Source organism: Podarcis tiliguerta (genome assembly GCF_965153285.1).
Source record: "Podarcis tiliguerta genome assembly, chromosome: 10".
NCBI classification, from domain to species: domain Eukaryota; kingdom Metazoa; phylum Chordata; class Lepidosauria; order Squamata; family Lacertidae; genus Podarcis; species Podarcis tiliguerta.
This window is the reverse complement of record NC_139543.1, coordinates 70,552,024-70,579,149: the sequence shown is the minus strand read 5'-3', so window position 1 is coordinate 70,579,149 and position 27,126 is coordinate 70,552,024. Positions and strand designations below refer to the sequence as shown.

The window sequence follows — 27,126 nt, the reverse complement described above, 5'->3', positions numbered from 1 at the left end:
ACCTCTGGAGTTTTTTCGTTCTCCCATAGTTGTCGATAAGTCAGGATTTCTGGGTTCCAGTTGTGTCTAGAGCGCCCTCCCCCAACTTGGTGCCCCTCCAGATTTTCAGACTACAGTTGTCAGCAGCCACAGCAGATGTGACACGGAGGATGTTGGGAGTTGTAGCGCACGGCGCCTGAAGGGCTCCAGGTTGGGCAAGGCACCCCTAGGCCCTAGGCCTGGCCAGATAATTCTTCATGCTCCCGTTCACAAAATTTCACACTCGCAAAATCATTGTTGCAGCTGCAGAAAGCTTTGCGCTGGTCAACAGCCCGAAAAGGGGGCTTGGGGAGTTTCTGTGAACAGCTATACCCCTCGCAACCATCCTCCTGTGATTTGCAAGAAAAATCCCGCTGCTGGGATACCTCAGCCGTTAGGGCGCAAGGCTCTTGATCTCGCGGTTGTGGGTTCGAGTCCTGCCTTAGGAGATTCCTTAATTGCAGGGGGTTGGACTAGATAGCCCTCAGAGGTCACCCTTCCAACTCGATGACCCGCCCCTGACCATTGGCCGGGCTGGTGTGAGCTGGAGTCCAGCTACATCTAAGAGGCCAGAGCATCCCTGGAAACGGGGAGGTGTTCATGTCAGGCTGGGGTGGGGGTGGGGCAGTGTCAAAAGGCCAGTTAAGGGTGGGAAAAGCTGAGGATGGTTGAAGGCAGTCCAGGAACAGAGAGGAGAAAAGCAGAGGGAAAAGGCAAGGGGGTGTTGTGAGCATCTAGAGACAGAGGAAACCCTTTTTCTGAGAAAGGCAGGTTCAATATTTGGGGAGGGGGAGGTCTCTCTGAGCAGTCAGGAGAGATAAAGGGAAGTCCTTCTTCATGCAATGTATCGTTAAACTGTGGAACTCACAGCCACAGGAGGCAGCAAAGGCCACCAACCTGGGTGGCTTTCAAAGAGGATTAGATGAGTTTGTGGAGGTTATCTCCCTCTTGGACTACTACAATGCACTCTACGTGGGGCTACCTTTGAAGGTGACCCAGAAACTGCAACTAATCCAGAATGCGGAAGCTAGACTGGTGACTGGGAGCGGCCACCGAGACCATATAACACCGGTCTTGAAAGACCTACATTGGCTCCCAGTATGTTTCCAAGCACAATTCAAAGTGCTGGTGCTTTAAAGTCCTAAACGGCCTCGGACCAGTAGACCTGAAGGAGCGTCTCCACCTCCATCGTTCTGCCCGGACACTGAGGTCCAGCTCCGAGGGCCTTCTGGTGGTTCCCTCCCTGGGAGAAGTGAGGTTAGAGTGAACCAGGCAGAGGGCCTTCTTGGTGGTGGCCCCCGTTCTGTGGAACGCCCTCCCGTCAGATGTCAAGGAAATAAACAACTATCTTTTAGAAGACACCTGAAAGCAGCCCTGCTTACAGAGAAGTTTTTAATGCTTGACCTTCTATTGTGTTTTTAATATTCTGTTGGGAGCTGCCCAGAGTGGCTGAGGAAACTCAGCCAGATGGGCGGGGTATAAATAATAATAATAATAATAATAATAATAATAATAATAATAATAATAATAATAATATAATTTATTATTTATACCGCGCCCATCTGGCTGGGTTTCCTCAGCCACTCTGGGTGGCTTCCAACAGAATATTAAAATACAATAGTCTATTAAACATTAAAAGCTTCCCTAAACAGGACTGCCTTCAGATGCCTTCTAAAAGTCATCATCAGTGGAAAAAGGCACAGTTATATAATGTTATATTTAATAACATTTTTACAGATCCATGTAGATCCCGCCCACGTCATACCCCTTGCTCTCTCTCACCCAGTGCTGTCCAAACTGACTGGGATTGTGTATGTGGCTCTCGCCATGATTTCAGACTGGGGGACATTCCCAGCCCTGCTTGGGCGATGTGGCTGGGCTGTCGTTGAGCATCAGACGCCTTAGCTGGAGTTTCCCATTGACGGCTCCAGACAAGGTGCTTCTCCCGTGGCGCCCGCTCTTTGGAGCTTGCACATCAACGCACACCCTTCCCGCTTACCACATTGGGGTGCTTCTCCATGGCCAGAGCCGCCCGCTCCATGTTCTGCTGGCGCCGCTGCCTCTTCTTCATGGCCCGCAGGATGAGGAAGAGGATGATAGCCGTCACCAAGAGCAGCGCCCCCAGGCCACCTGCCAGGATCCCGGCGTCCATCGTCCCCTGGTGCCCGGCTTCGAGAGGATCCATGGGGACTGATCAGGAAGCGGAGAGGGTGGGGGCGAGAGGAAAAGAGCATTGGGTCTCACTCTGAGTCGCAATAAGCAATGCAGAGAGAGCTCAGGGCTGCAGGGTTACTGCGCAGCGATGTACTGTATTTTTCGCTCTATAAGACGCACCTAGTTTTAGAGGAGGAGAACAAAATATTCTCTCCCTCTCTGCTCAGCGCCTCTCCAGCAAAGCGGGAGGAGAAACGGAAGGGGCTCCGTTTCTCCTCCCGCTTCGCTGAAGGGGGGCTGCGCAGAGAGGGAAAGCTGCGCAGCGCCTCTCCAGCGAAGCGAAGCCAGGAGAGAAAGAGGGATCAGTGCGCACCGATCCCTCTTGCTCTCCTGGCTTCTGGGATAGCTGCTCAGCCTGCATTCGCTCCATAAGACACACAAACATTTCCCTTACTTTTTAGGAGGGGAAAAGTGCGTCTTATAGAGCGAAAAATACGGTAGCTATCAGCTCAGGTGCCGGGTGCACATATCCCGCAGCTGGGGGCAGGCGAGTCACCGATTGGGGTGAGGGGGCGCTGCGTGGCACCTCTACGCCAAATCCCCCTCAGCCGTAGGGCGGCTGAGGGAGAGGTGGAGGGCAGACTCAAGTCCCACACAGGCCCCGCAGGAAGCACCGCCCGCCCCAGTGTGGCGCCCAGTGCCAGCCGCATTTTGTTAAGCCACTTGAAGGAAATGGGGCTTCATGACCCCACCATGCACACGGTGGCTGGAGCCCAGCCCGGCACGATTGGGGGGATTCCTGGCCACGTCATCCCCTGGCCAGCCAATCAGCTGGCTCTGGGGGCATGGCCTGCCCTATTTAAGGCAGGACACGGCCGGGGATCTCCCTCTTTCCCCGCCTGCCAGCTGTTCCTGCTTTTCCCGCCCTATAAGGTTTTCCTTCCTTGACCTTGCTATGGACCTTGGGGCCTGTTAGGAATTTTTCCACTTGGCAAATTGGCACCAGCCACTTGGTTTCCGCCTACCTCGTAGCAAATCGTCACAACTTTCTGGGTATTGGCAGTTAGGCATTGGTATTGGTCTGTAGATGGAAGAGGGGAGGTAGCGCCATCACCTGCCCCACATATTGAAGGGTAGTCCGGTAAAGGATTCCGGGGGGTGTGGCCCTGTCCGAAGCCTGGGGAGGTGAGGGCCTAAGGCACGCCCCCTAGCGGTGACCACGGGGGAGTTCCTAGTTGATGTGCATCAGCAGGACTCCCCCTACTGGTGGTTAACCCTTCCAAGACTTCAAGCGGACGGGCTGAAGTCGGATATAGTCGGTTAGGACCAATGCCTAAGCCAATACCGCTCATCACCTGTAACCAATAAAGCTGTGGCCTTATTTAGCCCATTAACCTTAATAATTGTGTCATGTGTCTTTATTTCCACTGGGGGGGGGAGGAACTCACCACGCAATGTTTGTTGACTTAACTAACAAGTTTCGTGAGCCCAATTTTTAATTTTTTAAAACTCATATTTTTGTTGTTTTGTCACCCCCCTAAGTGGTGACACCTGGGGTGGACCACACACACACACAAAGACACCTTCCTTCACCACTGGCCCTGAGCCCATCACAACAGCAAGAAAGCGCTGATTGTTCAAAGGGCCTTATTGACGTGTTGTCAGTGATCCTTACAACAATTCTTTTTTTAAAAAAATATTTATTTATTTGGTTTTTCAAATTAACGCTTTACACTCACATATCCAACCTACATCATAAAATCAAGATTCCAAAGAATCTCCTGGACTTCCATTCTCCCCTTTGTGGGTCCTACTATTAATCATTTCCTGCTGTGTCTTTTATAACAATCCAAATCTTTTACAACTCCGTCATATCCAAAATTCACCATTAAACTACTAGTGTTATGACAGTCCTACTAACAATTCTAAACTGTTTACAATGATTTTTAAGATCAATTATAAATTTCCCCCATTCCTTATTAAAATTCTGGCCTTCCTGATTTCAGATTATTTCAGTCATTTTTGCCGTTTTGGCATAGATCCTTACCACAATCCCGGAAGGTAGGCGAGTTTTAGCCATCGACTTTATGGCAGTGAAAAGCTGGACTCGCTGGAGCAAGTCTAGCGATTTCATGGAATTAATTATACCAAGCAGTTTCGATTGGGTTCGGAATAAAGGCGCAATTCATTTTGAATTGTATTGTTCTCATTCCTCAATGTGTCGTGCAAATGGCTATTTTGAATAATGCTTCTTTGTAGGGTAGGGGGCACTGGCGATGAGTTTGGGAAGCCAATGGGGCCGTGTGTGTCCCCCCCCAAAAAAAGTTTGGGAACCCCAGGGTTATATAATACAGTGGTACCTCGGTTTTCGGACATCTCCGTTGCTGAACATTTCAGTTTTCGAAAGCCAAAATACCCGGAAGTGAATGCTTCTGTTTTCGAACGCGCCTTCGAAGTCAAACTGCTTCCGCGGTGTGTATCTTTTCCCCCCACAATTCTCTCTATTGAACTGGCAGATCGCCCTTTGCCCCTCGGTTTTTGAACATTTCGGAAGTCGAATGGTCTTCCAGAATGGATTACGTTCGAAAACCGAGGTACCACCAATCTTTGGACTTGACTATCCTTGGACTTTTGGGACACGGTTGTGATGTGGGTTAAACCACAGAGCCACCCAGCACCTCCGCAATGGCTGCACCTACAAAGGGATGCGGGTGGTGCTGTGGGTTAAACCACAGAGCCTAGGACTTGCCGATCAGAAGGTTGGCGGTTCGAATCCCCGCGACGGGGTGAGCTCCCGTTGCTCGGTCCCTGCTCCTGCCAACCTAGCAGTTCGAAAGCACGTCAAAGTGCAAGTAGATAAATAGGTACCACTCCAGTGGGAAGGTAAACGGCGTTTCCGTGCGCTGCTCTGGTTCTCCAGAAGCGGCTTAGTCATGCTGGCCACATGACCTGGAAGCTGGACGCCGGCTCCCTCGGCCAGTAAAGCGAGATGAGTGCCACAACCCCAGAGTCGGCCACGACTGGACCTAATGGTCAGGGGCCCCTTTACCTTTACCGATGTTACTTTACAGCCAGTTATGTGTGTGTTGTGGTATTCTGAACATGATTTACATAATGAGGCAATTGTGGTGTGTAACACAGGCATAGGCAAACTCGGACCTCCAGATGTTTTGGGACTACAACTCCCATCTTCCCTGACCACTGGTCCCATTCGCTAGGGATGATGGGAGTTGTAATCCCAAAACATCTGGAGGGCCGAGTTTGCCTGTGCCTGACTGTAACGGAATAAGGGCCTATTGCTATGTACAGCCAGCCTTCAGCAACGCATTGGGCGCATGTCCTTTCATGGATAGCTGAGAGGTCATGTGCAGAGAAGGAGCCCACCTACCCACTCGCCCACCTGCCCAGTCACCTGCCCTGGCATACCTGCCTGGCCAGGACTCAGCACCTCCACGTTGACCGTGGTGTTGGCGGTCTCCCCCGACTCCTCATCTCGCGCAAGGATCTAAAGGAGGAACGAGACCTGAGCATCACCAGGAGCACACAGGTGAGCGCCGAGAGTATTTTGGGAGTGAAAGGGTCTCCCCCGGAAGGTGGCAGACTCTCCTTCCTGGGGAGTTTTTGAGGAGAGGGCTGAGGGCCGCCTGCCAGGGATTCTCATGCTCAGGCCCAGGCAGAGGGGGGGCCATGTGGGCCACTTGGCCCGGGCCCCAATTCCAAAGGGGGGCCTCGGTCAGCATACATTCCCTATGTATTTTTAAAAAGCACTATTGTATATCTATAGTTTCCATTTTGTCTTTACAGTATATGCAGATACGATTCAAGCCTTGAAATAAAATTACAGTGGTGCCTTGCAAGACGAAATTAATCCGTTCCGTGAGTCTCTTCGTCTAGCGGTTTTTTCGTCTTGCGAAGCAACCCTATTAGCGGTTTAGCGGCTATTAGCGGTTTAGCGGCTATTAGCGGCTATTAAAGGCTTAAGGGATTAGCGGATTAGCTGCTAAAAGGATATTAGCATCTTAGTGCCTTAGAAAAAGGGGGTGGGGAGCGGAAAAAAATCTCAAGACTCGCAAGACATTTTCGTCTTGCAAAGCAAGCCCATAGGGAAATTTGTCCTGCGAAGCGCATTGAAAAACGGAAAACCCTTTCGTCTAGCGGGTTTTCCGTCTTGCGAGGCATTCGTCTTGCGGGGCACCACTGTACCGTATTTTTCGCTCTATAAGACGCACTTCCCCCCTCCTAAAAAGTAAGGGGAAATGTGTGTGCGTCTTATGGGAAGAATGCAGGCAGGAGGCTCTGCTCAGCCCTCCCTTTAAAGAGCCGCGTGGAGCGTGTGTGCGGCTCTAGGGGGCTTTTCCCCGAGGAGGGAAAAGGGCAGCCCCTCAGTCCCTTCTCCCTCCTGCGGAAAAGCCCCCAAGAGCCCCACACACACTCTGTGCGCTCTTTAAAGGGAGCGCAGCTCATTGGGGGAGCCTTAGCCGCGCTCAGCCTCTTCCGGGCAGGGAATGAAGGCTCTCCTTGCCTGGCCGGGAGAGGCTACACGCAGCTATCCCATAAGCCAGGACAGCAAGCAGGATCACTGCGCAGCGATCCTGCTTGCTGTCCTGGCTTCTGGGATTCAGAATTTTTCTTTTCTTGTTCTCTTCCAAAAACTGGTCTGGTGCGTCTTAAAGAGTGAAAAATACGGTATTTGTCAGCAAAGCTTTGGTGAATATTATTTATATACTTAATGTAGATTCCAGCGTATTAGGCGACTGGGCGTAGAAGACGGCAGCTGCCAATTTGGGGGGTCAACTTCTACGCCCCGTCGCCTAATACACGGCAGCTTCGCTGGGCAGTGGCAGCGGGTGGCGGGCTCCGCTCCACACCAGGAGGTAGCCACCCTGCTTCCTCCCAGTGTGGGGCCCCAACTCCCATTGCCACGGCCCAGCAAACCCATACCCGGCGTATAAGACGACCCCCGACTTTTTAGAGGATTTTCCAGGGTTAAAAAGTCGTCTTATACGCCAGAATCTACGGTACTTATTTATAAGACTCCAGTTATCCCCAGTGTAAAAAAAGAGGGGGGCACACTATCCACCTGGCCCGGGCCTTTGCCTGGCTCTGCAAGGCCCTGCTCACGCTGTCATTCCTGCTCTCGGCTCTGGCGCCACCTGCTGTTGGACTCCCTGCCTTCCACCCAACCGGACCCACCGGGAGCCAGTTTCCCACTGTTCCCGCACAGTGCAGGAGAGCGACCCCCGGCTGGTCGCTGGGGGGCGGGGAAGGGCTCGGCTCAAACCTGCAAGGCGTATCGCTGGAGAGCGCTCAGGTGGTCGGCGCGGGCGATGAGGAGTCCGCCGGGGGTGACCTGGAAGAGCTGGGTGTGGTTGGACTGGTGCCTGAGGCTGTATCGCACCGCAGGGTTGAAGCCCTGGGGAGAAAGGGAGAGATAAAATCGAGATGTGGAAATATGGAAATATCGACGAGAGGCAAGACTGAGATTTGGACATGATTCATGGTTCAGACTATGGGAAGTTGCAAAATTAAAAATTACAATTCGGAAGATAGTCCAACCTTTTTTATTTTAGTTTATTATTATTATTATTATTATTATTATTATTATTATTATTATTTATTAACTCCGCCCAGAGTGGCTGGGGAAACCAACAAAACACTAAAATACAATAACCTATTAAACATTAAAAGCTTCCCTAAACAGGGCTGCCTTCAGATGTCTTCTAAAAGTTTGGTAGTTATTTTTCTCCTTGACATCTCGTGGGAGGGTGTTCCACAGGGCGGGCGCCACCACCGAGAAGGCCCTCTGCCTGATTCCCTGTAACGGCTTCTCGCAGTGAGGGAACCACCAGAAGGCCCTCAGCGCTGGACCTCAGTGTCCGGGCAGAACGATGGGGGTGGAGACGCTCCTTCAGGCATACTGGACCGAGGCCGTTTATGATTTGATATGTTAACTCCGCAAACCCGGAAGTAAGTGTTCTGGTTTTTGAACATTTTTCAGAAGCCAAACATCTGATGCGGCTTCTGTTAGAGTGTAGGAAGTTCCTGCAGCCAATCGGAAGCCATGGATTGGTTTTCAAACGATTTTGGGAGCCATAGCTGTCAACATTTCCCTTTTCTTGCGAGGAATCCTATTTGGAGTAAGGGAATTTCCTTTTAAAAAAGGGAAACGTTGACAGCTATGTCGGGCATTGAACGGACTTCCAGAATGGATTATGTTCGAGAACCAAGGTACCACTGCACTGAGCCAACCCATTGGCCCCTTTGGCTTAGCATTGCTCGCACTGGCCGGCAGCATCTCTCCAGGGTTTCAAGACGGGCACGATTCCTTTGCACCCATCCCTGGAAGATGCCGCTGTGGGTGGGGCCGGGGGCTTCCTGCATGCCTTCTGGTTGAGATTCCTGCATCGCAGGGGGTTGGACTGGATGACCCTCGGGGTCCCTTCCAACTGCCATTCAAGGATTCCCCGCCACTGTGACCTTTCTGGGCTGCCCCACCCAAACCGCACCCAGGTGACTCACGTCGGGGAAGTCCATGTCACTGGCCAGGACGAAGAGGACCCTCCTGCTGTACGTCAGGACCAGAGAGGCCGTGCTCTCGCCTTCGTGGACAAAGGCCTGGTGCTGGGACTTCTCAAAGTGCGGTGCGTGGCTGTTGGCTGCCAGGATTCGCACGCGGACCTCGGTCACGGCGTACTTCTTGGCGTCGTTCACCTGAGAGGCCTGAGAGAGAGAGGCAGGGAGCGGAGCAGGCAGGAGGGAGAGAGAGAAGGCAGTTTTAGGCAGAATTTGGTCGCAGGGCAGGGCTGAATCCAGCCCTGGTTGCTCCTGGCTTGGGCTTTGCATGGTGGGATTAAAAGACCCTCCCTTTACATTGCACTTCCTATATACATTTTAAGAAAATTTGTATCTGTGCAGTGTAAGTGATGGAAGTCAGTCAATGAAATTTTATTATTGAGATATTTGTAGAAGAAATTTGGAAGAAATTTGGAGCCATATAGGGAAGTTTTTAATGTTTGCTGTTTTACTGTGTTTTTATAATTTGTTGGAAGCCGGCCAGAGGGACTGGGGCAGCCCAGCCAGGTGGGTGGCATATTAATAATAATTATTATTATTATTATTATTATTATTATTATTATTATTATTAATTACCACCGTATTGTCCTGAATATAAGCCCCACTTTTTCCCAATTTCCAACCATGAAAAGTTAAAGTGTGGTTTATATTCACAAACTTACACCGCCAGGAAAGCAGCGCAGCTCCCCACCCCAGGAAGCAGCCCAGGTATTGTCTATTTTTCTCTGCCCCCTCCCTTTCAATTTTAAAGGTATGGCTTATTTGCAGATACGGCTTATATTCGGGCCAATACGGTATTATTATTTGTTTCTTTGTTTAAGCAAGCCCACCTAGACATGTAACCAGATCTGGCATGTATTATCGCAACATGCAGTTTAATTTTTATTATGTATATTTATATTTTCAGCGGCTCGTTTTGGGAAAAAAATAATCTGGCTAACTGGTTTCTAATGTCTCATTTTAACAGGAACTGGAATGTCTGTTTTAGGCTTAGAGGCTTTGGGGACGATCGATCGATCGGTTAAATTGATTCGCCACTTTTTCTTGCCAAAGGCAACTCAAAGCAATTGGGAACCCAAAACTAAGCAGTGTTTAAAAAATACCTGTGACATAGAATCATAGAATCATAGAATTATAGAGTTGGAAGAGTCCACAAGGGCCATCGAGTACAACCCCCTGCCAAGCAGAAAACACCATCAGAGCACTCCTGACATATGGTTGTCAAGCCTCTGCTTAAAGACCTCCAAAGGAGGAGACTCCACCACACTCCTTGGCAGCAAATTCCACTGCCGAACAGCTCTTACTGTCAGGAAGTTCTTCCTAATGTTGAGGTGGAATCTTCTTTCTTGTAGTTTGGATCCATTGCTCCGTGTCCGCTTCTCTGGAGCAGCAGAAAACAACCTTTCTCCCTCCTCCATGTGACATCCTTTTATATATTTGAACATGGCTATCATATCACCCCTTAACCTCCTCTTCTCCAGGCTAAACATGCCCAGCTCCCTTAGCCGTTCCTCATAAGGCATCATTTATAAGGCACATAAAAATAAATGAAATAAATCACAGCAGGATTGGGGGCTGAGGCTGGGAGTTGAGAACCTCAATTTTCCCCTCCCGCTCCAGATGCGAAGAAGCCAAAGGGGACACGTGACTTCTGATCTCTCAGCTGCAGGGGCCTACCATGACGCTGAGGCTGTAGACCGGAGTGCGAATCCTGCTCTCCACCGGCCGCAACATGGTGATGGCGCCCGTGACGTTGTCCATGTGGAAGTAGCTGTGGTCTGTACCTGAAAGGAAGGGGAGGCAGCGTTAAGTTAGGGACTGTAGAATCATAAGATACTAGATTTGAGAGCGACCACCTAAGGCCATGTTGTCGAACCCTGTGCAATACCAGAATCTCAGCTGAAGCATCACTGGCAGAGGACCACCTGATCTCTGTTGCATCAGGGGGAGAAATTCATATTTTTTTTGCCGTTTTGATGAGAAATGACCTAGTTTGAAACCAGAGGCTTTCCTATTAGGAATCTTAGGTGTGCAGAAAAGCTCAAGATACACATTGATCTACCCACACGTAGTGTTGAGAAAGTCTTCAAACTTACAAACTTAAAACTTAAAAATTAGCTGATGAAGGTGAATACAGAGCCCTGTCCTGGTTTCCAATCCATAACTGACTTCTACTCTATAATTGAAACTGAGTCTCCATCTGCAAGCTGATAAATTATAAGGATCAACATTCTTGTCGAGTGAAAAAGAGAAAATCTTTGTAACGAATTATCGTGTTATACATATCTCTTTCAGTTTGAGTTTGTAATCTCTGTTAGAGTTTGTAATCTCTATTTGAGTTTGTAATCTTTATTAGAATACATACTTTTGAATGGATTAGTTTTTGTTACTACAGTGGTACTTCGGGTTACATACGCTTCAGGTTACATACGCTTCAGGTTACGCACTCCGCTAACCCAGAAATAGTGCTTCAGGTTAAGAACTTTGCTTCAGAATAAGAACAGAAATCGGCGGCGCTGCAGCAGCAGGAGGCCCCATTAGCTAAAGTGGTGCTTCAGGTTATAAACAGTTTCAGGTTAAGAATGGACCTCCGGAATGAATTAAGTACTTAACCTGACGTACCACTGCATTGACTATTGAATTGTGAGCAGGGACCCCTCCCACTGCTGAAAGTTATATTGGCCAGAGTTCTTGGTGTGCTTTTTTCATGGTATATTTAATAACATTCCAAATCCAGGCGTGTGCCTCCTGGCTGGGGAACCAAGGCTGAGCTTGGCAGTCCCTGTGCAATGTTGCTTAAAAGCTACCTGTAAATTTACCATTTACAGTGGTCCCTTGTTTCTCAAACTTAATCCATTCCGGAAGTCTGTTCCAAAACCAAAGTGTTCCAAACCCAAGGCGTGCTTTCCCATAGAAAGTCATGCAAAACGGATTAATCCGTTCCAGACTTTTAAAAGCAACTCTGAAAACAGCAATTTAACATGGATTTTACTATCTAACGAGACCATTGATCCATAAAATGAAAGCAATAAACAATGTACTGCAGTCACACAATCAATCCATCAGTAGCTGAGCTGGGTTCCACACAGGCACAAAAACAAAGAGCCACAAAAATGCAAAATAAATAACAAAAACAGACAGACTTCAGCATAACTCTCAAAATGGAAGTGTGGCACTCAAAATGGGATACTGCCAGGGAGACAAAGCCCATCATGACTCCACGTCGTCTCCGGACGTCCATCAATCTCCCGCAGACACACAGTATCAGCAATTAGCGACAGGAGCTCCAGAAATAGCTTGCCACATTCCAGAGCCGATGCACGCTCTATCAGCAGATAATGCACAGCGAAAGATGCACCCAGGAGAGCATTATTTACAAGTTTATTTCTGCGTTGATCAGAACAAAGAAAAAACATGACTGCCTGCTTCAGAGTTCCGGCAGAGAGAGAGAAACGAAAACAAAGACACAACAGAAACATCCTGTGAAAACAGGAAATACGGAGACTCTGTGACTCAAAGCCTGCTCTGTTTTAAGGTGGAATGGAAATATCCTAACAGTGTGGCACTCAAAACGGAGCATGTTCGGCTTCCGAAAAAAGTTTGCAAACCGGAACAAACTGGGTTTGCAGTGTTTGGGTTCCAAGTTGTTTGAGTACCAAGGCATTTGAGAAACAAGACACCACTGTATTTATTTGTGCAATATAGAGCAGCAGAGCGGACGCTACTGGCCCAGAGATGGAAAGAAGATCAAGTCCTGACCAGAGATGAATGGCTGGCGAAGACTGTGCGCAAATGGCAAAATTGACTCGGAAAACCAGAAAGAGAAGAACTTTAAGAAGGAATGGGAGAAATCGATAATGTGTTTAAGAGAACGCTGTAAACAACTAAAAACTTTGGCAGGATTTGAGTAATGCTTGTAACGTACTAAAAATATATACTTAAAATGGACTGGTGTTTTGTTTCTAAAAAAAGAGAAAATAAGAGAAGCAGTTGGGGAAAGATTGATAATGGAAACCATGGAAAGGTGGAAGGGAGTGAAAGTATTCAGGGAAGCCTAAATGATGGTACTGATGTTTAACGTCTGGATTTTAGTTACAGGTAGGTAGCCGTCTTGGTCTGCCGTAGTCAAAACGAAACAAATTAAATTAAATTAAATTAAAAATTCATTTTCAGTAGCAGCTTAGAGACCAGCTAAGTTAGTTATCGGTATGAGCTTTCGTGTGCATGCACACTTCGTCAGGTTTTAATTTGCAATGTAAAACTTAATAAAAAATAGATTTGACCAAAAAAAGGAGAAACGACCTTCAGAAACTGCTACCTTTGAAATTTGTGCATCGCTGAATATTGCGGAGAGAGGCAGGAATCTGCCCCCCCCCCGAGATCTCTCCCCACCCCCACCCACTAGGTCCACCTGCCACATAATCCCAGTCCAGCTTAAACTGTTTAATAACCCTCCCAATTGCATCGGGGAGGAGGGATTCAAATTCCACCCCCCCGGCCACCTCCAACCTCCAGCACCTGCTTCCAGCACCTTCCATCCAATTTGCTTCCTGAACAGCCATTGGGCCAAGCAATTGGATTGCTCAGCCGGCGCTCTGCGGGTGACACAGTTTTGCAGAATCCGACTGCATGTTGCAGCCGGAGCGGGTGAGCCAGCCATTTATTGCTATGCCTCCCCCCCCCCCCCCGGGCGGGTCATAGCAATTAAAGTGCATTATTAGAAACATCTCAAAAACCATGAAATAATAAAGCGGACCGTAAAAATATATAAGTTTACCTGATCTTACTCTCGGTTCCTCACTGTTCTGCACTCATTTGTGAAAAAGAGTATGGTGGAATTCTGAGATTCTGCAGGGATCTCAGAAAACCTTTTCAGCAAACTTTTTCGGCAGGGGGCCGGTCTGCTGTCCCTCAGACCTTATGGGGGGCCGGACAATAAAAAAATGACTGAATTGCTATGCCCCACAAATAACCCAGAGATGCATTTGAAATAAAAGGACACATTCTACTCATGTAAAAACTTGATGATTCCCGGACTGTCTGTGGGATGGATTAAGAAGGCGATTGGGCTGGATCCGGCCCCCGGGCCTTAGTTTGCCTACCCATACTCCATGGCATGTGGTCATTCATCCTGTCCTTGCAGGGCCGGATTTAGGTTTGATGAAGCCCTCAGCTACTGAAGGTCATGGGGCCCTTTATATGTCCAGCTGTCCTTTGTCCACAACAAATGGTCACTGATTTTGAATATGTGTTGAATATGTGCTATATGGTAACTGATGGACCTAAAAGGTATCTCAAGCCATTTGCACATGTTGCCATCCAACCAGTCCATGCAGAATGTAAATGTAAAGGTAAAGGGAGCCCTGACCATTAGGTCCAGTCGCAGACGACTCTTGGGTTGCGGCGCTCATCTTGCTTTATTGGCCGAGGGAGCCGGCGTACAGCAGGCCAGCAGGACTAAGCCGCTTCTGGCAAAACCAGAGCAGCGCACAGAAACGCCGTTTACCTTCCCGCTGGAGCAGTACCTATTTATCTACTTACACTTTGACATGCTTTTGAACTGCTAGGTTGGCAGGAGCAGGGACCGAGCAACAGGAGCTCACTTCGTCGCAGGGATTCAAACCGCTGACCTTCCGATCGGCAAGCCCAAGAGGCTCAGTGGTTTAGACCACAGCGCCACCCACGTCCCACTGAAGGTAATCGGGCCCTTTCTATGTCCAGCTGTCCTTTGTCAACAACTAAGGACTATATGCTATCTATTGATGGACCTAATAGGTATCTCAAGCAATTTGCACATGTTGCCATTCAGCCAGTCCATGCAGAATGTAGGCACCCTATATATAGAAAGGAGCAAACCAGGGATATTTTAGGGAGCAGACTAGCAGGCTGGGCCCATGACTTGCATCATAGGAGCCTATACAACACAAAACACTGTTGCTGTAGGTAGGTTTTATTTAATGTGTTTTTTATCTTATATTTTGGAAGTGTACACCCAGTGTTTATTTTCCTTTAAATTTTTTTTGGGGGGGCCAAGAGAGTGGGGCCCTAAGCTAGAGCTTGTTTAGCTTATACGTAAATCCGGAACTGTGTCTGTGCAGTGCCCCACCAGCTGCTTCTTCTGGGAATCCCCCCCATGCAGGATTCGAACCCTCTACCCTCTGCAGTTTCCTGCAATTGGGATTCATAAGCCTTGCTGTCTCCAGAGGCAGAGAATTGTGTTCAGTATCATGAGTATATATGATGATAATTATATTAATCTTCTTGTATCTTATAATGTGGTTTTTGTTTGATTCTTCTGTTATTTGTTTGTTTGCTTGTATGTTTGTTTACTTGTATGTATGCCTGTTTTTTCATAAATGTATTTATTTTAAATTAATAAAGATATATTTTAATAATAATAATAATAATAATAATAGTAGCAATATTCCCCAGCCATATGCCTGCTATATGGAAGTTAACCATGGGGCAACAAAAAATGGATTTTAGGTGCTCTAATGGTAGCTGATATTGATGAACTGGAAGAATGAAGACACGATCTCCTTCCAATCAGTGGATTGATAATAGGATAACACTTAGAACCTATGAAGTGACTGCTTACGGATGTAGACTCTGCTCGGATAAATACGACAATATTTGGAACAAATTATGCAAAACAGTAGTAGGCTATTAATATTTACATCAGTGTTAGTGTTATGTACTGATGTTCTCCCCCTGGGCCAACAGGGGGATACTGTAGATAGTTTTCACTCAGGTCCACGTCAGTTATTTTAGGCGGGAAACCCTGGGTTGTTGTTGATACAATGTTGACAGCCGGCTCCTATAAAAGCAGGCCGGCTGAGCTGTTTGCTGTTCAGTTCTGTCCAGCTACAAGAAAGAGCTGCTCTGGAGAAATCACTGTGTCATCTACTATGTTCGCCCACAACTTAACACTGGCGACGAGGATGGGATCGATGGACATCAGAGCACAGCCAGATGCAGCCACCCTCTGAGCAGAGCTGAATCACTGAGCTGAATCACTGAGCGAAATCACTGAACAGAACCAATTCAGAGCTGACTGTTCTGGCTAGAGCTCGGTGTTCCATCCATCGCCCTTCACGCCGGCATCGGAACCATGGCTTCACTTGTGCCTCTACCGCCATTTGCGCCAGCCTCTGAATCATGGGACTCCTACCTCGCTCGGTTTGACTGCTACCTCCAAGCCAACGAGCTGACGCAAGTATCACAGGAGCGTAAGCGGGGCCTATTCCTCAGCCTCTGTGGGCCTGAGGTGTTTGAGACGGCCCGAGCATTGGTTGCGCCTGAAGCAGTCCAGGCAACACCGTGGGACACCATCCAAGAGAAGCTCCGCAACTACTATGCACCAAAGCCGTCCAAGATTGCTGCCCGCCATGCGTTCTACCACCAGAACCAGGCAGAGGGGGAGTCAATCAACAACTACACCACCGCCCTGCGACAGGCTGCAATGCACTGTGAGTTCCGAGACTTAGACGATGCCCTGATGGATCGAATCGTCTGCGGGGTCCGGGACATCCATCTGCAACGCCGTCTCCTCGCCAAGCCAGACCTCACGCTACAGAAAGCCATTGAGGAGGCTGTGGCCTCAGAAGCTGCTGAACGCTCCGCCCAAGTCCAGCAGCCTGCGTCTTGCTAGGAAGCCAGTTCCAGTGCATCATGAAGAGGCCAGCAGTGATGAGGCATCCTCCAGTGAAGACGATGACATGCACCAGACAAAGCGGGAGCGCAGGAAGTTCCAACAGAAGTCCAAGGGCCAACCGGAATGTGCCGACTGCGGAGGCAACCATTCCCGTGCCAAGTGTCGATTCAGAGACGCCATCTGTAGGAAGTGTTCCAGAAGGGGCCACATCGCTAAGGTCTGCCGATCGGCTCCGTCTGACACCCCCCCTTCACCAACTCGCAAGTCCAAGTCTTCACTCCAGTCTGCCAAGGAAAGCTGTTTCGCTCTCACCAACTGCCACTGCCCGTCTGGAACCACGATTGGCCAAACCTACTCGCCTACGCGACTCAAGCTGAACGTCACGGTGCTCATGGAGATCGACACCGGGTCTGCCCTGTCCATCGTGTCTTGGAGCACCATCAAAAGACTGGTACCCAGAGTGTCCAAAAGGCAACTTGACTCTCACCGCGTACACCTGAGAGACTACCAGGGAAACGACATTCCCGTGGTAGGCGTTGGCCGGTTCCGGATCGCATTCAATGATTTTTCGGGCCTGCTCCGGTTGGTGGTGGTCGAAGGCCAGCGGCCAAGCCTCCTAGGGCTAGACTGGTTTGATGCCCTCGGCCTGGAAGTCACCGGCATCAACTGCATCTCTAACGCAGAGACTGAGGGTCTGATCAAAGACTTTGCCGAGGTTTTTGACGGCACTTTGGGGCAATATACAGGTACGCCCATCTCCTTTAGCCTTGATCCACAAGTCGCCCCCACGCCGGGTTCCCTTCGCTCTCAAGGCTGAGGTGGACGAACAACTGGACAAGCTGATCGCCCAAGGAGTTTTGGAGCCGGTTGACCACGCCAAGTGGGAAACCCCCATCATCACGCCTGTCAAGCCAGACGGGTCGGTGAGAATCTGCGCTGACTACAAGTGCACGATCAACAAGGCACTTCAGCAGCACGCTTATCCGGTTCCTGTTGTCCAACACCTGCTGCATTCCCTGGGTGAAGGTAAGGTCTTCGCTAAGCTGGACCTTGCCCAAGCCTATCAACAACTGCCCGTCGATGATGCCACTGCTGAAGCCCAGACGATCGTCACCCACCGAGGGGCATTCCTGTTGTCCAACACCTGCTGCATTCCCTGGGTGAAGGTAAGGTCTTCGCTAAGCTGGACCTTGCCCAAGCCTATCAACAACTGCCCGTCGATGATGCCACTGCTGAAGCCCAGACGATCGTCACCCACCGAGGGGCATTCCGTTGCCACCGGTTGCAGTTCGGGGTGAGTGTGGCTCCTGGCATCTTCCAAAGCCTTATGGAGCGTCTCCTGCAAGGGCTTCCGGGCGTGGTACCATATTTTGATGACGTCTTGGTGTCCGCAGACTCACACCAGCAGCTGTTCGAGCGCCTCCGTGCCGTGCTGACCAGGTTCCAAGAGGCTGGGCTCAAGGTAAAGAGGGAGAAGTGCCAGATCGCCGTTCCACAGGTGGAGTTCCTGGGCTATCTTATCGACGCCTCCGGACTTCACCCGACCACATCCAAGATCCGCGCTATCCAGCAGGCCCCCATCCCAAAGAACAAGACGGAGTTGCAGGCGTTCCTGGGGCTGCTGAACTTTTATAACATGTTCCTGCCCCACAAAGCCACGGTGGCTGAGCCTCTTCACCGACTCCTCAGCACAAAGACGCCTTGGTCCTGGGGTCATCGGGAGATGGCGGCCTTCAACGCGGTCAAGGCTCTCCTTTCATCGGACAGTGTGCTGGTACAGTACAGTGAATCCAGGCTGCTGGTCCTTGCCTGCGATGCCTCACCTTTTGGCATCGGCGCTGTCCTTAGTCACCGTTTTCCAGACGGAAGAGAAGCACCGCTCGCCTACTTTTCCAGGACGCTATCTCAGACGGAACGGAATTACAGCCAGCTCGACAAGGAGGCACTGGCACTTGTGGCTGGAGTGAAGAGGTTCCATGAATACCTCTATGGCAGGACTTTTGACCTCATCACTGACCACAAGCCGCTCCTGGGCCTCCTCGCCGGTGATCGTCCAACTCCACCAGTCCTCTCGCCGCGCATGCTGCGATGGACTGTTTTCCTGGCTGCCTACCACTACCGGCTCGTCCATCGCCCGGGGAAATCGATGGGCCATGCTGATGCCCTCAGCCGTTGCCCTCTTCCAGCATTTGTGGAAGACCCGGCTCCAGCTTCATCGCTCCTCCTGATTGAGGATCTTCCGGAAGCGCCTGTATCGGCTGCCACTGTGGCCTCCACATCTGCCCAGGATCGCACCATCAGCCGTGTGCTCAACTGGGTGTGGAGGGGGTGGCCACAAGGGCCTTTTGCATCGGAGTTCCAGCCCTTCACAACCAGACAACATGAACTCTCGGCTCATCGTGGCTGTCTGCTGTGGGGAGACCGCGTCGTAATTCCCCAAAGACTCCGTCAACGCGTCCTGGAGGCTCTGCACGTTGGCCACCCGGGAATTGTCAAAATGAAGGCGTTGGCTCGGTGTTACGTCTGGTGGCCTAACATGGACGATGCCATCACTGCCTGGGTGTCCGCCTGTCAAGCGTGCCAAGAATCAAGGCCTGCACCACCGGCAGCTAAGGGACACACCTGGGAGACGCCAAAGACACCCTGATCGAGGGTGCACATCGATCTGGCTGGCCCCTTTCACGGCCGGACCTTTATGGTAGTGGTAGACGCCTATTCCAAATGGCTGGAGGTGGCCCTGATGCCCTCCACCACTACCGAGGCCGTCATCCGGGTGCTGCGAGGACTCTTTGCGACGCATGAGTGTCCTGATGTCCTTGTCTCTGACAACGGACCGCAGTTCACGTCAGGCACTTTTGAGCGGTATCTTTTGGGACTGGGCATCCGCCATGCCCTAACAGCACCATTTCATCCATCCAGCAATGGGCAAGCAGAGAGAATGGTGCGCTCAGCAAAAGAGGCACTGGCGCGCCTGGACCGGGGAGACTGGCACGAGCGGGTCACCGAATACTTGTTCGTGCAACACATCACCCCTCATGCGGCCACAGGGCGGAGTCCTGCTGAACTGCTTATGGGCCGCCGCCTCAGGTCACTGCTCGACCGGCTGCACCCGGACTTTACCGTGGCTGAACCCCCAGGCTGTGCCAACGCGCCACGGTCTTTTGTTCCAGGAAACCAGGTCTTTGCCCGGAACTATGTGGGGGACATTCCTTGGGTGCCAGCCACAGTAGTGGGAGTCACTGGACCTCGCTCGTACCAGGTGGCACTCGAAGACGGACGCTTGTGGCGCCGGCACATAGACCAGCTTAGGCGCAGGGTTGGGGACTTGGACACTACCGTGGTGCCCCCAACTGCGCTCGTGGCTCCAGAAGAGAAACTTACAGATGGCGAGGCTCCACCTACACCTCCCTCGCAAACTGCCAGCGTGCAGCCGAACCAAGCCGCTTCAGAGGGTCTGCCAGACTTACCACAGACTCAGACCACTCCACTTGCGGAGGCTCCATCCACAGCAGTGGATCCAGGGGATTTGGGTTCAACGCCACCTAGGGTCGCACCGCAGCCTCAGCAAGAATTGGGTGGCCCTCCGGACTTGGCTACCAGTCCCCGGCGGTCTGGCAGAGTTTCCAAGCGCCCAACGTATTTAAAGGACTATGTTGTTGGACATGTATCACTGTTGGTTTAAGTAGGGGAAATGTAACCGATATGCTTTTTGTGCCTAATTGAACCATTACGTGTAGTGCTGTATATAAGGAAACCATTACGATTGTAACTAACGCCTTATCTCGGTGGGGAGGGGTGTTATGTACTGATGTTCTCCCCCTGGGCCAACAGGGGGATACTGTAGATAGTTTTCACTCAAGTCCACGTCAGTTATTTTAGGCGGGAAACCCTGGGTTGTTGTTGATACAATGTTGACAGCCGGCTCCTATAAAAGCAGGCCAGCTGAGCTGTTTGCTGTTCAGTTCTGTCCAGCTACAATAAAGAGCTGCTCTGGAGAAATCACTGTGTCATCTACTATGTTCGCCCACAACTTAACAGTTAGGATAAGAATATCAAATTTCTAAAAGAATGTATGAATTGGGCTATTTTTGTATATAGTCACGTAATGTTTTCCCCCATTACACAGTTGTGTGTTTTCTTCCCCCCCCCTTGTTTTTTTGTATCACTTTATTGCTTTATAATTGATTTTTCTTTCAATAAAAAAGGAATTAAATTTTTTTAAAAAATAAAAAAACATGAAAGTTCATCTCCTATCCTTTATCAACTTCTGATAAATGCAAGTATGTAATTTTACACACACACACAAATCCCCAGCGTTATGCACCTTTGTGTTATTTTCCCTAATATATGCACTTCAGAAGAGTTTGACTTCACTGCCAGATATCCTGGCAATAAGCTTTGGCACGTGAGAGAACATGTGATCCCACATCCCGGTAATCTAAGCAGCGCCCAAAGGAACCTGCCCTTCCTTCCTCAATTTGCTGGAGGGAGCAGATTCGGCCGTGTGCTTTAGCTGAGCGAACCCTAGTTCTGCCATTTGCCGTATTATTCGCTCCATAAGACGCACCTGACCATAAGACGCACCTGGTTTTTAGAGGAGGAAAGGGAGAAAGCCCCATTTTTGGGGGAATCAGCTCACTTGTGCAACTTCTTTTGCAAAGGGGAAAAGCCCCAATTTTTTGAGAATGAGCTCACAGTTGTTGAGCTTACTTTGCAAAGGGAAAAAATCCTGTTTTTATGGGGTTCAACTCACAGTTCTGCAGCTTCTTTAGGAAAGGAAAGGGAGCCGTTTCTACAGTCTCCAGACAGATAATCTAATCAGCCAGTCCCGTGTCGCTGGGGAAACAAGTAGCCTCCGTCTGAAGAACATTCAGCAATGGAGGCCTGGGCAAGGGGCAGAAAGGGAGCCGGCGATCGACCACACATTCACTCCATAAGACGCACAGGCATTTCCCCTTACTTTTTAGGAGGAAAAAAGTGCATCTTATGGAGCGAAAAATACGGTATTTCTTAAAATTTATACACTGTTGGACTGTGAAAGCTAGAAACCTCTAAGCGGCTCACAAAAGATAAAATAGGGAAATCGAGGAAAATTCACAACCACGCATGTGAAAGATTAAAACACTAAGAGAATGGCAAATCAAATTACATAGATTTGGCAAGGTTAACGGCAGTCTTAAGAGGACAATCAGATCAACAATTAACAAAAGAATGGGACTGTGTTAAAGAGTATATGAAAAAACATTGTTCTGGAATAAACATATCAGTATGTAATGAATGAAGTTTGCAAGGTCTAGGGAATGAAGAAATGGTTATAAAAGGTACAAAGCTAGAAATAACAAATATATGCATATATATATATAAACACAACCTTACGATAAAATGAAAAGTTGAAGTCTCAAAAGTATGGATGGGAGTCAAAGTGTATGTACATTTGTTTACGTTTTTGTGGTTGTTGTTCTTTTTTCTTTCTTTGGTTTTTTGACGAATACATGCCTTTGTTTATATTTTATGTTGCAATTCTGCATTGAAAATAAAGTTTAAAAAGGAGAAGTAGGACTAAGACGTGGAGATATGCACCAGAGATCCAGACCGTGGGGAGCCTCAAGAAATTAATAAATACAATTTGGACTATAATTTGATATTTTTTATTTTATTTATTTATTTATTTTAAATTGAAGTATTATGATTGGATATTTAATTGGATTTTTTTTTTATTGGAAAAATCAATAAAAATGATTTTAAAAAGAACAAGAAAATAAAGTTTTAAAAATAATAATAAAATAAAACAAGTTGAAATTTGACTCGACTTTCTAAGACAGGCTTGTCTAAAGAAGAATGGTCACAGGTGAGAAGAGTGCAGTGAAGGCGCCTGCTCAGTCTCAAGTGGCGGGGAGTTCTGAAGGGTAGACAGGGGCTGCCGCACAAAAGAACCAATTTTTTTATCAACGGCTAGTGGGAATTGCATGGCACCTGTGGCCGTGCCAGTTCTGCCAAGCAAAGGGGTTGAGAGGGTCGGGGGGGGGGCGGTGTCAGGCGATCTTGTTGCCCCAATTTGTTACGGGCTTTGCATTTTAACCGCAACACCTTTGACTTGGCTGGAAGCTCGACTGGCTCCCCTCCCCGTCCTTCTGCCGGCAGATGAAGGTTTTTCTTGTTCCAACAGCCTTTAGGGAACTGACTGCTTTAATTTAAAGGGCTTTTTACTGCCTTGTCTGTTTTAAGCAGATATACGGTAGTCCCCCGGTTTTCAAATGTAATCCGTTCTGAAACGTTCAAAAACCGAGGTGCAAAGGGCGGTCTGCAAATTTAATAGAGAAAATTGAGAAAAAGAACATACGCAGTCAGCGGAAGCCGTTCGACTTCCGAGGCGTGTTCGAAAATGGAAGCATTTACTTCCGGGTTTATGGGATGCGAGTGGCGCTGTGGGTTAAACCAGAGCCTAGGACTTGCCGATCAGAAGGTCGGCGGTTCGAATCCCCGCGACGGGGTGAGCTCCCGTTGCTCGGTCCCTGCTCCTGCCAATCTGGCAGTTCGAAAGCACCTCAAAGTGCAAGTAGATCAATAGGTCTACTTCCCTCCGGCAGGAAGGTAAACGGCGTTTCCGTGCGCTGCTCTGGTTTGCCAGGAGTGGCTTAGTCATGCTGGCCACATGACCCGGAAGCTGTTCGCCGGCTCCCTCAGCCAATAAAGCGAGATGAGAGCCACAACCCCAGAGTCGGCCACGACTGGACCTAACGGTCAGGGGTCCCTTTACCTTTACTTCCAGGTTTACGGTGTTTGAAAACTGAAACATGCGTCAACGGAGACTTTTGTCAACCGCGGTACCTGTGTGTGTGTGTGTGCTCTCTCTCTCTCTCTCTCTCACACACACACACACACACACACACAATTTTAATACTACCAGCGTTTTGTTGCCTTTTTAATGATTGGTTTTTTCTGTGTTTTTAGCAATTCTTGCTTTTATCCATAAGCCGCCTTGAGTCCCGTCAGGGGAAAAGGCAGGGCATAAACAAATAAACCAAAAAACAAATGCAACAACTTTTTTTCCTACCCCTTTATAATTTTTATTATATTTCTTATGAAAAGGTAGTTTTGCAACAACTTTTTTTTAAGGCAACCAGTTCAGACCTCTAAGCACAGGAATTGCATGTTGACGAGGCTCACCATGTCACCTGAACGTGCCCATTCATACAACGCCCCCCCCTCCATCGCCCAATGCTCCCCCTTGGGGGAAACTCACGCCCCGCTCGGAAGCCTCTCAGAAAAGGCATCTATACTGGCTGCTTCAGCTGAGCATGGGGTTGGATTAGATGGCTTTCAGGGTCCCTTCCGACTCTATGGTGCCTTGATTCTAGAGCAGCCTTTCTCAACCTGTGGGTCCCCAGATGTTGTTGAACTACAACTCCCATCACCCCTAGCTAGCAAGAGCTCAGGGATGATGGGAGTTGTAGTCCAACAACATCTGGGGACCATAGCTATCAACTTACAGATTTGAAAATAAGGGACCAGCAGCCTCGAAAATAAGGGATCAGCAGCCCAAACAAGGGGTTTTGCTTAGCTTATACAGAAATTCGCCACTGATGGAGCCATGCTGTTTGGCTGCGACTGACTGTGTTTTGCAGGGGGTTGGACTACATGATCCTAAGGGTCTACAACTCCGAGGGGCAGACAAAACTGATGAACAACGTCGAGATGGCAAAGCTTACAGGCAGAATAAGAAACCAGGAAGAGAACCTCTTTAATAAAGTATGGGGAAAGTTTATAATTTAGTTGAAAAGCTATTGTAAAGAGTTACATACATTGACAGAAAACTTGTAGTAAAAATTTGAAGTATGGATGGACAAATGATTTATAAAAATAGAGTTATGAAAGGGATGCAGAGGGGGAAATCACTACATTAAGATGTTGCACTGGTTGGAGGGGATGCTAAGCAGCACGTCGGGGCTGCCGTCGTCCTGGCGCCAGGAGTTCCATCGGCCCTTCCCCGCCTGAGAGAGAGGGAGGGAGGGAGAGGGACTCTTGCCCACGCCGCCCGCCAGCCCGGCATGAGGCAGTTGCGTTGCCACGGTGGCTGCTGAAGTGCCGCCCTTCTGCGTCCCTCCCCACCCCCTCCTCTTCCTCCTCCCTCAGGCCGCCTCCTCAGCCTCCGCCACCGCTGCCGCCTCCGGCTTCCCCTGGCAGCGTGGCAGAAGTCTCGCAAGAGAGGGGCTGCCTGCCTGCCCGCCGCCACCCGTCTCCTCACGGCGCGCCCCTGAGGGGGAAAAGGGAGAGATAGAGACGCAGCAGCTCGTGCGCGCACTCTCTCTCACGTGGCAGAGGATCCCGAGCCGCTGTTTCCCTCCCGAGCCGGGCAAGCATGAAACCCGGGAAATTTAAGGGACATCATCAATAAGGGACAGCAGCGGGAAACGGCGCTGGGATAAGGGAGTTTCCCGCCAGATAAGGGACGGTTGACAGCTATGCCTTCGTGACGCCGGATGCCTCTGGTCCACCTAGAGATGCTGAATGGGGTCCATCGCAGCGCATTGCCACAGCTCATGTTTGTTATGTAGCAGAGGAGAGATTGCTAAGGAAATGGAAAGGTGCCTTGCTCTCCATGTTTATGGAAAGACTGAGCTCGGAGGGAAAGGGTTCGGCGCAGTGTCGCATTGTTGTTCCCAGGAACGGCTCAAAAATGTGTCAGAGATTCCTAGGGCAGCGGAGACGGGATTTCCCTGTAACCTCTTCACCCCCGCTTCTCAAACCTTGGCCTTCCTGCCGCACATAGCAACCCAAAGTGCACACACCAAACCTGTTCCCAGCCTTTCCTTCCTTAGGAACGTTAAGGGCTTCCCAAAGGTCATCTGCTCCAGCCCCTGCTGTTAGGAAGAGCCAGGGAGTGATGCAGTTCTCTGGTTTTATTGATTTGAGAACCGCTGTTCTAGAACCTGCTGGGCCATGGGAAGAAAAAGAGGATGCTGTGCTCGATGGGCCCTCTTAGACCTTATCCAGGAGCCAGCCAGGCTCTTTTTCTGTCCCCTGACCGCCATGTCGCCAGGGACCCCCAGTACCTGAGAGAATAGAATAGGTGATGGCAGCCTTCAGGTCGCGGTCTCCGTCCTCGGCATGGATGGGACCAGGCAGGAACTGGAGGGGTTCTGTCTGCAAGAGATAAACAAACTTCAGGGAAAGCGGGGAGAGAAATGTGCACTTGCAGGGGAGCGAGTTTGACTTTCTGCCCTGCACGTTGTTGCAGAAATTTATATATAGGTGGGGGGGGGGGTTGCCCCTCCAGCAGATATCAAGCACATGCAGCCCACTACCAAAACCAGCAGAATCACTTTTTTGACTTTTGTGATTTGTCCCCACAATCATCACAGTTTCTTCCTGTCTATTCAAAGAGCCTCTGCTGCACGATACCAAATGTAAGAATTCACTGACAAATGTCTCTAGGTACTGACTCACTGCGATAACTTCAGAAATTCATCTAGACATGTGAGCTCAGCTGCTCAGCAGTCCCTCTGTCTGAGTGATAATCCCTGGCCTCCTGATACCTGAGTGCCAGACAGGTAGCCATTCCAGAAGTAACAAACCCAGATGAAGACAAAAGGGTGTGATTAACTTGGCTGGGAAACAGGGAAATGTAAATATCTCTTTTGTTACACTTGATGGGTGTTTGGTGGAGGGCAAGGGGAACCATGGGGCAGAGTCCAGGATGCTCAGATTACTGCCATCAGACCTCCCCTTTCATGATGTAACTGTGATGTATGAGTGATGTAGTTTGGGGGGGTGTAACATGGCTGGCGCTGTGGGTTAAACCACAGAGCCTAGGGCTTGCCAATCAGAAGGTCGGCAGTTCGAATCCCCGTGACGGGGTGAGCTCCCATTGCTCGGTCCCTGCTCCTGCCCACCTAGCAGTTTGAAAGCACGTCCAAGTGCAAGTAGATAAATAGGTACCACTCCGGTGGGAAGGTAAACGGCGTTTCCGTGTGCTGCTCTGGTTCGCCAGAAGCAGCTTAGTCATGCTGGCCACATGACCCGGAAGCTGTACGCCGGCTCCCTCGGCCAATAAAGCGAGATGAGCGCCGCAACCCCAGAGTCGGTCACAACTGGACCTAATGGTCAGGGGTCCCTTTACCTTTTTTAACGTGGGGATTACCAGCTAATATAAGTTTGGGTTCTATTTTGTTCGGGGCTTCCACCTTGTGGCAGGTGGGAGTCCTGTCGTGACAGTCTTCAATAAAGACCAAGCCTACTGGCTGCCGTTTTGCTCTGGTATTCCTGGCTGGTGTCCTTGTTTTTTGTCCAAGGGAGCCCTCAGATTTCTCCCTTAACAACGTCACATTTTTAACAGCAGGCACCACATTGCTCAACACCAGACGCCCCTGCTCACCTTGACTTCCCCTTCTGTGATGTTGGCGGTGTAGACGGGGCTGACGCAAACGCCGACCCCGTCGTGCGACAGGAAGTTGCACGGCAGGAACTGGGGGTACTGGTCGTCTCCGTCCATCACGTTGACGTGGATCCTGGCTGAGGAATTGTACCTTTCCTTTGTGTTCATTTCCTGGGGCAGAGAAAGCTCAGGTTAAACGCCCCAGTGTAAGAACATAAGAAGAGTGTGCTGGATCAGGCCAGTGACCCATTCAGTCCAGCATCCTGCTCTCGCAGGGGCCAACCAGATGTCTCAACAGGAAACACTCCAGCAGGATCTGAACACAAGACCCCTCTTCCCCTCTTGTGGCTTC

At 49.6% G+C, this 27,126-nt stretch overlaps 1 protein-coding gene across 1 annotated transcript in view; it reads right to left on the bottom strand.

Annotated features, from left to right (window-relative positions):
- The window catches only part of LOC310658827 (cadherin-related family member 5-like), a gene marked incomplete at its 5' end in the record, with an annotated part of 48,737 nt that overhangs the window by 6,991 nt on the left and 14,620 nt on the right, over positions 1–27,126 (bottom strand). Inside the window, 7 exons of the mRNA XM_083401197.1 lie at positions 2,018–2,208; positions 5,599–5,677; positions 7,454–7,585; positions 8,692–8,892; positions 10,423–10,553; positions 25,453–25,543; positions 26,775–26,945. Of these exons, the coding sequence (XP_083257323.1) occupies positions 2,018–2,208; positions 5,599–5,677; positions 7,454–7,585; positions 8,692–8,892; positions 10,423–10,553; positions 25,453–25,543; positions 26,775–26,945 (996 nt within the window). The remainder of the gene's footprint in view (positions 1–2,017; positions 2,209–5,598; positions 5,678–7,453; positions 7,586–8,691; positions 8,893–10,422; positions 10,554–25,452; positions 25,544–26,774; positions 26,946–27,126) is intronic.